General features: G+C 41.5%; 1 protein-coding gene across 1 annotated transcript in view; it reads right to left on the minus strand.

Moving 5' to 3' along the window:
- The window catches only part of LOC137340518 (probable helicase with zinc finger domain), a 223433-nt gene that overhangs the window by 94078 nt on the left and 115140 nt on the right, over positions 1-14215 (minus strand). Inside the window, exon 23 of the mRNA XM_068003017.1 lies at positions 6801-7011. Within this exon, the coding sequence (XP_067859118.1) occupies positions 6801-7011 (211 nt within the window). The remainder of the gene's footprint in view (positions 1-6800; positions 7012-14215) is intronic.

Consider the following 14215-nt stretch of genomic DNA (forward strand, 5'->3'; position numbering starts at 1 on the left):
TCCCCCAAAAGACTGTAGATGCTGGGTCAATTGAAATTTTCAGGATTGAGATTGATAGATTTTGTTAGGTGAGGGTATCAAGGGATATAGAGTAAAGATGGGTCGAGTTGAGGTACAGATCAGACATGGTCGAACTGAATGGTGGAACATGCTCGAGGGGCTGAATGACCTATCCCTGTTCCTATGTAAAACACCATGACCCTTCTCCCACCCCTGCCAAACATCAAAAAGCAATTCACGAAACACAACAACTAGATTCTATTCAGTCCTACCCTTCACCTGCCCATTTCTAAAGTGTGTCTGTCATTTTACTTGATCAATATGATTTTTAAAACATTTATACATACAAATACAGTACCTCCAAGCACTGGTGTGTGAAAAAGACAGCAGGAGGAGAGAAAATGCCAGCTAACATGACCTTTTCCTCATTACTGCATTCATGAATATTTGAATTCCATTCTCAATTGCAATTTCTGGACCTCCTCTGACCATTGGCATACACCAAACTGCAAGAAACATGCTATCAAAGGGTATTTTAACCTGTCTGGACCAATTCTATATTTATTGTTTTTAAGTTTTGCACTCTCAGTATATTGCCCTGTCTTATTGCTTCTGTGCATTATTCAACCTGTAAAGAATTTTATTTGTTTTAGCCTGTACATATTAGTTTGAAAGCATAGAATATTCTGCCTTTTGAAAGACCTGGGAAAAAGTGTTGGATATCCTATTTGCTCACTGCAGTTACAGGTTAATTGTTAATCCTGGGCACGTTATCCCACTCACAACCCAGGTTTCAGTTCATAGGAAACTTAGCTTGCTTACAGATTTGCTTCGAGTACAAACCAAAAGTGGTGTGAGAAAGCCGAAACCATAACACTCACTTCCTCTACCCCAACAAACTGTGGGGTGGGGAGCTGCAGACTTTCTCCACAGCCTATTGCCAATGCAAGCTGCGTTTCTGAGGTTCCAGTCTCGTCCATCACTCCAATCATCATTTAAAAATAGTTTCTAGCTTTTAGTTGCGCAATATCGATGGGGAAAGAGCAGGGGAGTGGGACTAATTGGATAGCTTTTTCAAGAGCCAGAACAGGCATGATGAGCTGAATGGCCTCCTTCTGTGCTGTAACATACTATGATAATAGACCCAACAATTAGAAGCATCTCGTTCCACAATACTTCAAAAGTAATTGCTGACTCATTTCCCTCGCTATTTCACAATAAGTTTGTGCTTTCTCGTTAGCATCTGGCTGTACCATTTTATTGTCCTTACCAAACGAAAAACATCCCTTTTTAAGATCTGTTTAATCTGCCTTCACAGTGGTGAACAACAACCTGATGAAAAATTAATTTCTGTCAATATCACTTCCTGGTGTTATTAGCACATTAGGAACTAATTTAATAAATTAGATTTATCATCAGCTACAAAGTGCTTTCTTTCCCCATACCATGAAATGCCCTTTACTAAAATGCCTTTTCTACCTGGAAGCTTTACATAAAATTTACAATTAATAGGCTCAAAATTCACAGGTTTGCCAATGAATTGATAGTTGAGAGTCTGGCTTTTTGGGGGTAACACTTTCACTCCCACTTTATATCTCCCCAAAGCCTGTGCTGTTTTTCAACCATTATGATAGACAGGTGTCCTCCATCGTTCAGCCAATGATGTTGTATAACTAAGTGCTGGGAGGTGCGGGAGAGTAGTTAGAGCTAACCAGGTCTCCAATGTTCCCTCCTACCACCTGTCAGGGGCGTGCTCATTTCAGCTGGATGGGTTTGGAATTCACTGTGCAAGGGTTTCAAAAGATCCCTTTCAACATGTTATTTTTATAAAAATCCCATCTGGGTCCATTGTCCAGTGAATTTGTATTAAAATTTAAGCTTCTCCCTTCTGACTTCAAACTCTGAATTCCACCAGATCAGAGTATAAACCGGGTACAAGTAAGGTCAAGCAACTGTCTCTCATTTTGGTGTGCTGTACTTGCTTCGCCTCCATGAATTGTTGCATCTGGATATCTGTACTGGTTGGATAAATGATAAATTACTAAAAAGCCAACAGTTATGTATTGATAGACAAGAATTTTGAATTCATATTAGAGGCAGCTCATTGAATACACTTTTGCCATCTGTACTGTGTGCAATCTACAGCAATCGTCGATCATTCTAGTTACAAAATATTCGAAGTGACCAGGTTTAAATGGTAAATTCTGCTTTCTTCTGTACACTGGGAAAGACACACACCTGCAACACTCAGCCAACTACCAGACATTTAGTACATTTCCTCACAGCACCAACAAATCAGGTGAAAACTTGTTACTGTCTGTGCGATCCTGAAGGCCACTGCACATTGTTTTTTATTAGCACATTTTACTGCCACAGAAGAGTTTAATGAGCTGCCAGCAATTACCACTTTTTCATCTGGGTGATCAAAATACACTCTTAATTAGAGCAGAGTGCAAGCTTAGAGAGACCTCGACAGAGACAGAGGAACGCAACAGATTTCTTGCATTGTGTACATTGTGCAAAGGGGATAGTAAAAGCCTGCACTGCTCAAGGTCATTCTTGTACTTTCTATCTGCAGCTCCTTCATACAAATAGAGATTAGGACAATGTGATTGGCAGTCAAATAAAGCATTTGAAAGCACTGCAGGTCAAACAGACGAACAATGTTTGGGAACACAACAAGCACTGCTAATGTTTCACTGAAAAGAATAAGTGACCAAACCAAAAGATTAAAAATCTTCTTACTCTATTTCCAGCCTCCACACTATTTCACATGCATCAAAAAGCACATCTTAAGCCTGCAAAAACTGATAATAGTAATGTCCTTATAAGATCTTAGGCTACAGTCCTTTTGAAGTTTTTTTTTTAAATCCCAAGAATAATTTAAGACGGCAGTGCTTGAGGCTGCAGGCTGTCAGATAGCAAACACACATTTGGTCTAAACACTTTTCAATGGAACAGAAACTATTTGGTCAGCAACTCCAAAATCCATAGAGCAACAGCGCGCACTCACACATTTTATATATATATATATATATATATATATATATATATAGATATATATATATAGATATATATATATATATATCTATATATATCTATATATATATATCTATATCTATATATTATAGTATATTAGGGTGGTTTATACATAGAATTTGTATGCCTGGGAGTGAGTTGGGATGGTTTCTATATAGAACAAGATAGCCGGTGTGAGTTACTGATTGGAATATAATGGAGGGGGTTTGGATGGTTTACATTTACAATAATAGACATTTGGGACCGAGTTGCAGGTTGTAATTCAACTTCGATATTATAATGTGACATAGAAGATGATTTATGATCAGCATAATTTGCCCTTCCTTCCCCCCGGCAAGGCAAAATTATGCTTTTAACACAGTCCCAAGTAGTTGGCGAAACGGGGCTACAGAAATTATTTTTCTTCTCTTCTTTAGGTTCGCTCACACTGCACCCTGAACAATATACAGTGCAAACCAATGGCCCTGGTTGATTCATCTTCTGTATAACGTAGTGCTTTGCACTGGCTCGAAGAACAACCAGGTGCCCATTCTAATCCCACCTTCCAGCACCCGGTCCGTAGCCCTGCAGCTTCCAGCACTTTAGGTGCAGGTCCAGGTACTTTTTTAAAGAGTTGAGCGTCCCTGCCTCTAACACCAATTCGGGCAGCAAATTCCATACATCCACTACCCTCTGGATAAAAAAATGTTTCCTCATGTCCCCTCTAATCCTTCCGACAATAAGCTTAAATCTACGTCCTCTAGTTCTTGAACTCTCCGCTAGGGGAAATAGGTACTTCCTGTCTACTCCATCTGGGCCCCTCATAATTTTGCACACCTCAATCAAGTCTCCCCTCAGCCTCCTCTGCTCCAAGGAAAACAACTCCAGCCTATCCAATCTCACCTCGTAGCTGCAATTTTCAAGCCCTGGCAACATTCTTGTAAATCTTCTCTGCATTCTCTCCAGAGCAATTACGTCCTTCCTGTAATGTGGTGACCAGAACTGTGCACAATACTCCAGCTGTGGCCTTACCAGCGTTTTATACAGTTCCATCATTACATCCCTGCTTTTGTATTCTATACCTCGGCTAATAATGGAGAGCATTCCGTATGCCTTCTTCACAAACTTATCTACCTGTACTGCCACCTTCAGGGACCTGTGCACTTGCACTCCAAGGTCTCTCACTTCCTCCACCCCTCTCAATATATTCCCGTTTACTGCGTATTCCCTCCCTAAGTGCATTACCTCACACTTCTCCAGGTTGAACTCCATTTGCCACTTTTCCGCCCACTCCACCAACCTAGTGATATCTTCTTGGAGTCTACAGCTATCCTCTTCACTATCAACTACACGGCCAATTTTTGTGTCGTCTGCAAATTTGCCAATCATGCCCCCTACATTCAAGTCCAAATCATTAATATATACCACAAACAGCAAAGGACCCAACACTGAGCCCTGTGGCACACCACCGGAAACGGATTTCCATTCGCAAAGACATCCATCGACTTTTACCCTTTGTTTCCCATTACTGAGCCAATTTTGGATCCAATTCGGCACATTTCCCTGTATCCCATGGGCTTTTACCTTTCTGACCAGTCTGCAATGTGGGACCTTGTCAAATGCCTCACTAAAATCCATGCAGACAACATCCACTGCACCACCCTCATCAATCCTCCTGGTCACTTCCTCAAAGAATTTAATCAGATTTGTAAGGCATGACCTTCCCTGAACAAATCCATGCTGACTATCCCTGATTAAACCATGCCTTTCCAAGTGACAGTTTATCCTATCTCAGTATTGATTCTAATAGTTTGCCCACCACCGAGATAGACTGACCGGCCTATAATTGTGCGGCCTTTCCCTTTTTAAACAATGGAACTATGTTTGTAGTCTTCCAGTCCTCCGGTACCTCCCCTGTATCTAGTGAGGATTGGAAAATGATCCTCGGAGCATCCGCTATTTCTTCCCTGGCTTCCTTCAATAGCCTAGGAAACAATCCATCCGGCCCTGGTGACTTATCAACTTTCAAGGATTCCAGTCCCTCTAGTACTTCCTCTCTCGTAATGTTTTTGTCCAATATTTCACACCTCTCCTCTTTAACTACCACGTCCGGATCATCCATTTCCTTTGGGAATACGGAGACAAAATATTCATTTAAAACACTACCCACAACCTCTGCTTCATCTCTGACCTCACCTTCAAAGGCCTGTTCACAATCAAGAACTTACCATGGGATGAATCATGGAAGTACACAAGGGATACAACCACCCCATGAAGAATCATCACGACCACCTACTGCCCTGTACTTAGTTTATGTACAATTTAACGTTTGTACTGTTACCATTATACGGTGTACACATGGATTGCAGTTATGAGGTTAAGATTAAGATGGCAATGTAACGTAAGAGAAAGTGTATTAAAAGCAGACTTTGATGGTTGCACTGAACGTTTATGGTGTTACGTGAAAACTGGTAGCTTGGGAGTATGTTAAATTCTTACCAGAATACAATCTCCTGCAACGCCTTACCAGCTGACTGACTAATTCCTATTCTGCATTTTACTTCCGTTTCCTGAATATAAGACGATATTCTGAGTGGCTCAGGCGAGTCATGGCAGTGTTTACACAAGTTCAAAGAACAGAGCTCACAAGCAAATGCACACAAGTCAAGTAACTCCAAGTGCTTCAGGCAGCAGGAGATAATCTCTAATTCAGTTAAAACTGGGCTCCTGCAGAGCAATAAGCTCCAGTTTTTGTTGAGATCGATTCAACTACTTCTAAAGGTATTTTTGTCCACTTCTTTCCTCAACCAAGAAGAGCAAGCACTTGACCTGTTTCCGGGACACCAGCAATACTGCTCTGAAAATGGTTGCTAAGCCGTTCACAGTGACAATCTTTCTGCTACTTTCTCTCTTTGCCTCATATTGGGATTATTTAGGAGATCACAAGTACAAAAGTGCTTCTTAATATTCTGCAGCTTAAGCTATCAATGTTCTTCTTGTTCTCAAATGCTGAGCATTATTTCACAGGTACAGTCTTGTGGGCACTGAAATTACAAGTTCTGATGTTGAATATAAATAACTTGACCTTCAGCTATATCCACAAATACGATCTGTATGCAGATGGTGTAAATAGTCTTTGAAAAGTAATGAACCCAACAAAAGTCTTCATCAATATAAAAAATAAATTATATTAAGTATTGATGTCATGCATTAGAATTCTACACCAAGGCACAGATCTGCACAGTGACTGCATCAAAAGGACCCACAGCAGGTTTTGGTTGCTCTGTGAAGCATAACTCAACTTACAATCAGCACTTCGTAAAATGGAATCTCGACTGCAGCACAAGACTGGCTGAATGCCCCAAGACCATAAAAGAGTACAAGAATTAAATCTGGATTTCAGAGGACTAAAAAGGTTCTTCAAAAGAGCAACAAAATGATCATCTTAAAAACAGAAGGGATCTGGGACAGAACCACACTGACCAGGTGCAACAGACATATTGGTTGACCGATTGGGCTCCCATTCATACATACATTCTTTGCAGTCTTGTTCTTTTAGATTAACAACAGCTCTAACACATTTAAATGAGTTTGAAATTGATCTCACTGTTTCTGAACATGTATCTCACTGCTAAGCAAAAGAACCATTCTTCTTGTCACTGCATAACGCACACACAGTTAGAACACTGAACATGCTGTTTATTTGGTAGGTGTATATTGTCAATCTTTGTTTTAATTATTATTGCTCCAGCAACAAACTGCACACATGAAGAATGGGTTACCTGGGAAGCCTTTGCAGGTGATGCTTGGAGTCTGCTGGAAAACACTGTAAAGTTTTGAATGGCTCGAGGGATGAATTCTGGGGCCAGGGGGTTGAGCACACAGCTTCTGCTGAGTTCCAGGTTATCTAGCTGCGTCCTGATCTCATGTATCGTGGCTCCGTGGAGGCTGCCATTCTTGTGACAAAGGAATATGAACCGTTCCCAAATTTTCCTACACAGAGAAAGAAAGAACAATCCCAGTAAGTGCTTCTTACGGAGCTCAAAGCTCAGCAATTCAAACCATGCACTTCTTTCTGAAACCAAATAGTGTGCATCAAACAGTTAGCATTTTAGCTTACAGCGAGTGTCATGTGTCGGTTGAACCCTAGTTATAAAAAGGACAATGTCTGTGTACTTTTGGTAAGGTTATGTTCCTGGCATGTTCTGGACACAGCGTTACATCGGCTGCAGAGGTAACCGAGCACAGCAGAAACCACTTTCCTTTACGGCCCAATTTTTTGTTCTCGTTTTTTTTTAAACTTAAACAATAGAATCAATAAATAGTGTTGATGCAAACTTAAAATCTGATGAAGTATTTGGCAAAACTCCTTAGCAAGAGTCCAACAATAGTCCGTTAAATCACAAAGCTTCAGCGCACAAATCAAGGTGCATGCATAATCAGTAGGAAAACAACACTATTCAAGAGTTAAGTTCACACAACACACCTATAAGACCATAGGAGATAGGAGCAGGAGTAGGCCATTCGCCCCCTTGAGCCTGCTCCGCCATTCAATGAGATCATGGCTGATCTGATTTCTACCTCAACTCCACTTTCCTGCCCTTTTCCCCATATCCTTTGACTCCCTTGCTCATCAAAAATTTGTCTAACTCAGTCTTCAATGTATTCAATGACTCAGCCTCCACAGCTTTTTGGGGTAAAGAATGCCAAAGATTCACGACCCTCTGGGAGAAGAAATTCCTCCTCATTTCCATCTTACGGGCAACCCCTTATTCTGAGACTGTGCCCCCTAGTTTTAGATTCCCCCATGAGGAGTAACATCCTCTCAGCATCTACCCTATCGAGTCCCCTGAGAATCTTGTATGTTTCAATAAGATCTCCTCTCATTTTTCTAAACTCCATTGAGTATAGACCCAACCTGTTCAATCTTTCCTCATAAGACAACCCTTCCATACCCGGAATCAATCTAGTGAACCTTCTCTGAACTGCCTCCAATGCAAGTATGTCCTTCCTTGAATAAGCGCACGAGAACTGTACGCAGTACTCCAGGTGTGGTCTCACCAGCACCCTGTACAGTTGTAGCATGACTTCCCTGCTTTTATACTCCATCCCCCGAGAAATAAAGGCCAATATTCTGTTTGCCTTCCAGATAACCTGCTGCACCTGTCTGTTGACTTTTTGTGTTTCATGGACGAGGACACCAAGATCCCTCTGTACCACAGCATTTTGTAGTATTTCTCCATTCAAATAATATTTTGCTTTTTTATTTTTCCTCCCAAAGTGGATGACTTCACATTTTCCCACATTATATTCCATCTGCCAAATTTCTGCCCATTCGTTTAACCTGTCAATATCCCTTTGCAGACACTTTGTGTCCTCATCACAACTTACTTTTCCACCTATCTTTGTATCAGCAGCAAATTTGGTCACAAGACACTCTGTTCCTTCATCCAAGTCATTGATATATATTGTAAATAGTTGAGGCCCCAGCACTGAGCCCTGAGGCACCCCACTAGTTACAGATTGCCATTTTGAAAATGACCATTTTATCCTGACTCGTTGTTTTCTGTTAGTTAGCCAATCCTCTATCCATGCCAGTATATTACCCCCAACATCATGAGCTCTTGTGCAGTAATCTTTTATGTGGCACCTTATCGAATGCCTTTTGGAAATCCAAATATACTGCATCCATTGATTCCCCTTGATCCACCCTGCCCGTTACTTCCTTAAAGAACTCAAATAAATTTGTCGGACATGATTTCCCCTTCATAAAATCATGTTGACTCTCCTTGATTGTATTATGAGTCTCCAAATGTCCTGCTACTACTTCCTTAATAATGGATTCTAGCATTTTCCCAATGACAGATGTTAGGCTAACTGGTCTATAGTTACCTGCTTTGTGTCTCACTCCCTTTTTGAATAGGGGTGTTTCGTTTGCAGTTTTCCAATCCACTGGGACCTTTCCAGAATCTAGTGAATTCTGGAAGATTACAACCAATGCATCCACTATCTCTGTAGGCACTTCCTTTAAGACCCTCGGATGCAAGCCATCAGGTCAGAAGATCAAGATGTCGAATCAATTGGGGTGGGGGTAAGAAATAGCAAGGGAAAGAAATCACTCAGAGTAGTATATAGGCCCCTTATACTAAGGAAGTAAAGGATGGTATCAGGTTAAAAGAAAAAGCATACAACATGGCAAAGATTACTGGTAAGCCCGAAGATTGGGAAAACTTTAAAAGTCAGCAAAGGATGACTAAAAGAATAATAAAGAGGGAGAAAATAAATTATGCGAGTAAACTAGCGAGAAATATAAAAACTGACAGTCTATTGTCGGCCTTTAGACCCATTAGTTTACCTAGTACTTTTTCTCTAGTGATCATGATTGTTTTTAGTTCCTCCCTCCCCTTTGCCCCTTGATTTTCTACTTTTATTGGTATGTTATTAGTGTCTTCTACTGTGAAGACAGATACAAAATATCTGTTCAATTCCTCTGCCATTTCCTTGTTCTCCTATTATTTCCCCAGTCTCATCCTCCAAGGGACCAGTGTTTACTTCAGCTACCCATTTGCTTTTTATAAACTTGTAGAAGCTTTTACTGCCAGTTTTTATATTTCTTGCTAGTTTATTCTCATAATTTATTTTCTCCCTCTATTATTCTTTTAGCCATCCTTTGCTGGTTTTTAAAGTTTTCCCAATCTTCGGGCTTACCAGTAATCTTTGCCATGTTGTATGCTTTTTCTTTTAACCTGATACCATCCTTTACTTCCTTAGTTAGCCATGGTTGGTTCACCCTTTTTGTGAAGTCTTTCCTCCTCACAGTGATATATTTTTGTTGCGAGTCATAAAATATCTTTTTAAATATTTGCCACTGCTTATCCACCATCATACCATCTAATCTGTTTACCCAGTCCACTTTAGCCAATTCCGCCCTCATTCCTTTATAATTGCCCTTATTTAAGTTTAATACAGTAGTTTCAGACCCAAGATCCTTGCTCTCAAACTGGATGTGAAATTCTATCAGGTTATGATCACTGCTTCCCAAGGGATCCTTTACTTTGAGATCATTAATTAATCCTGTTTCGTTACCCATTATCAGATCCAAAATGGCCTGTTCCCTGGTTGGTTCCCCGACATATTGGTCTAAGAAACAATCCCTAATACACTCTGTGAACTCCTCCTCAGGGCTATTTTTGCCAATTTGATGTGTCCAATCTATGTGAAAGTTAAAATCGCCCATGATTATTGCATTACCTTTTTTACAAGCCCCCCTTATTTCCTGATTTCTATTTTGCCCTTCAGTGTAGCTACTGTTAGGGGGCCTATATTCTACTCCGAGTGATTTCTTTCCCTTGCTATTTCTTACCTCCACCCAAATTGATTCGACATCTTGATCTTCTGAGCCAAGATCATTTCTCACTATTATACCAAGTTCATCCTTTATTAACAGAACTACCCCACCACCTTTACCTTTTTTCCTATCCTTCCGAAATGTTAAATAACCCTGAATATTTAGCTCCCAACCTTGGTCACCTTGCAACCACGTCTCTGTAATGGCCACGAGATCATACCCATTTGTTTCCATTTGTGCCGTCAATTCGTCCATCTTATTACGAATGCTGCGTGCATTCAAATAAAGAACCTTTAATTTTATCTTTTTACCATTCTTTCCTACCCCGGCCCCATTTGCTAGTGCACGCTTATGTTTGTATGCTCTGTCCCTTCCTGACACACTCTGTTTATCATTACCCCCATCACTTTCCAGTACTGCTTCCTTGTCTTTTTTCTTTATCAATCTAAACTTTGCCCCACCTGAGCCCTCCCCCCTCTATTTAGTTTAAAGCCTTCTCTACTGCCCTAGTTATTCATGTTTGCCAGAACACTGGTCCCAGCATGGTTCAGTTGAAGCCCGTCCCAACGGAACAGCTCCCTCTTTCCCCAGTACTGGTGCCAGTGCCTCATGAATCGAAACCCACTTCTCCCACACCAATCTTTGAGCCACTCATTCATCTCTCTGATCTGATTTACCCAGTGTCAATTTGCTCGTGGCTCAGGAAATAATCCGGAGATTATCACCTTTGTGATTCTGCTTTTTAATTTAGTCTCTAGCTGCTCAAACTCCCTCAGCAGAACCTCTTTCTTAGTCCTACCTATGTCGTTGGTACCTACGTGGGCCACGACAACTGGATCCTCCCCATCCCACTCCAAGTTTCTCTCCAGCCCCGAGGAGATGTCCTTAACCCTGGCACCGGGTAAGCAACACAGCCTTCGGGACTCTCGCTCTTGGCTGCAGAGAACAGTGTCTACCCCTCTAACTATGGTGTCACCTACTACAACCACATTCCTTTTTACTCCCCCCACTTGAATAGCCCCCTGAACCACGGTGCCGTGGCCAGTTTGCTCATCCACCCTGCAGTCCCTGCACTCGTCCATAAGGGCTGCAAGAACCTCGTATCTATTGGACAAGTGCAGAGGCTGAGGCTCCTGCAATGCTACCTCCTGGATCCCCATACTTGCCTCACTCGCAGTCACACCCTCCTGTCCCTGACCACGTGCCAATTCTACAGTATTTAGTCGAAGGGGCGTAAGGGGCCTCCTGGATCAAAGTGTCCAGGTAACTTTCTCCCTCCCTGATGCCTCGCAATGTCTGCAGCTCGGATCCAGCTCCTCAACTCGGAGATACTTACCGCAGATGTAGTCGCCCGCGACTAAACTGTCCCGCAGCTCCCACATACTGCAACTGCAACACATCTCCTGCCCTGTCATAACTATTTTATTTACTTAATTGATTACTAGAATGCCAATCAAATTATTTTTAGGTTGAACCAATTACTGGCCTTGTTTAATTTATTAAATTAAGTTTAGTTTTTTTAAAATTATTTTTATGCTATAAGTTACTTAGCGCACAGTCCTAAGAAAGAAGAAAACTGAAGAGATACTCACCACCAACCACCTACCTGCCTGCCTTACCTGTGACATCACACTGCAATTTGCTTTTGTTGTTGCTGTGACCCGCTCTCGGTATGCTCCTCTCTGCTGTCTAAACAAATGCACCTCACCCCTTACTGCACCGAATCCCCTCACTCACCAAATTCCCAATTATAGACTCTGTCGATAGCTGCTACTCCGTGCTCCCTCACTCCAAGCATTAGCAAAACCCTTCCGAATTTATGGTAGCTAGAATGCCAATCACCTGAGTCAGCCCCAGCTGACAGTAGATTACCAGTTCTAACCGGTCAACTAATTAACTAGGTGACCAACTGCCACTTCAGGCTGCTTGTTTACCACTAACTGAAAACTGCAAGTTAAGATTTAATTTAAGTTAAATGCTTGATGCCAAACTTAGTCAAATTTTAGATAAAGATCAATCCTTAAAAATCCCCTCACTTGCCAAATTCCCAATTATAGACTCTGTCGAAACCAGACTCCATCGATAACTGCTACTCTGTGCTCCCTCACCTGACTGAAAACTATTCCATGCCACCACCACCCTCCAAAAAAAAACTTCATGGTCTATCAAACAAAAATACTGACATTTAATTTCTCTCCAATAAATTCTAACCTTCTTGTGCTGCAAAATGCACTCGAACCATGAGTCATTGATGCAGCTCGTCTACTCATCTCAAACTAAACAACTTCTCCAACACCAACTGTGTTTTTTTTCACTACAAAATACTCCAAGCCCACGAATAGTGCACCTTTTTTTTAAGCAAAGGTGCAACATACAAATGACTTTCATATTACACAAAAAAAATCAGAGAAAGAAACACAGATGAGAAGAACGTGAGAAAGGAAAAAATTCAAAAGAAAAAGTAGAAAGGGGGGGGGGAAAAGATAAAAGAGGACAAGAGAATACTTTAATGCTGCTTGGCCATTCCTTGTGTTCACTTAACAAGCAGTTCAGTACTTTTAACCAAGTCCTGCTCTCGGATATTGGCTCCACTACTGTGGCATAGAATCCAACTCAGTAAGTTTACATCAGCATATTTACAGGAGTTGTACACATGCAGTGTAGTAAAAGATGGATGTAAATTACTTGCTTGCAATTAGAATGCACTGGACATATGCAGCAGCTGATAATGGAAGAGTCAGCTTGGTTTGGTTGGTAGCACTCTTGCCTCTAGTTGTGCGAGTTCAAGCACCACTCTAAGGTCACAGATCATCTAGGTCGACAATCCAATGTAGTACTGAGGAAGTGTTACATTATCAGAGGTACTGTACTTCAGATGAAACGTTAAACTATCTGCCTGTTCCAGTGGGTCAGATGGACATTGAAGATCCCATAGCATTATTTGAAAGAGATTTCCTCGTGTCCTGTCCAACATTTCCACTTCAATTAACAACACGAAAAACAGATGAATGGTCATTCATCTCATGATTGGCAACATGGCTGCTGCACTTGTCCACTTAACAGTCACTGCAGTTCAAAGTAATTCATTATACGTGAAGCTTTGAGATGTTTGAGAGATGTGATAAGGCACTATATAAATGTCTTTACCAAACAGATGACATTTTAGGGAAAGAGTTACAAACTGTAATCTAATGGATGGGTTCAGCTGATCCAATAAATAATTAGTGAAGCTCACGGGCTGCAAAAAGCTCTAGTGACCCCAAGACTGCATACGAGGATTCTGTTTTTTGTTTGTTGGCGTTGGCACACAGAAGGCTTGCATTTCTGCATAATCATATATAGCCAACTCACTGATTATGAGACATGTGTCCAGGTCCCAGCTCCGAAGGTTGGATATCGCAGTGTTCAGGCATGGGCTTGCAGCTTCACTCAGTGTCATCATACTCTTACTGGATATTTGAAGGGTTCAAAATAAAGATCTATTTTTTTTTATTCATTCATGGGATGTGGGCGTCGCTGGCAAGGCCGGCATTTATTGCCCATCCCTAATTGCCCTTGAGAAGGTGGTGGTGAGCCGCCTTCTTGAACCGCTGCAGTCTGTGTGGTGACGGTTCACCCACAGTGCTGTTAGGAAGGGAGTTCCAGGATTTTGACCCAGCGATGATGAATGAACGTCGATATATTTCCAAGTCGGGATGGTGTGTGACTTGGAGGGGAACGTGCACGTGGTGTGGTTCCCATGTGCCTGCTGCCCTTGTCCTTCTAGGTGGTAGAGGTCGCGGGTTTGGGAGGTGCTGTCGAAGAAGCCTTGGCAAGTTGCTGCAGTGCATCCTGTGGATGGTACACACT

The sequence above is a fragment of the Heptranchias perlo genome, chromosome 22, assembly GCF_035084215.1.
Source record: "Heptranchias perlo isolate sHepPer1 chromosome 22, sHepPer1.hap1, whole genome shotgun sequence".
Taxonomy (NCBI): domain Eukaryota; kingdom Metazoa; phylum Chordata; class Chondrichthyes; order Hexanchiformes; family Hexanchidae; genus Heptranchias; species Heptranchias perlo.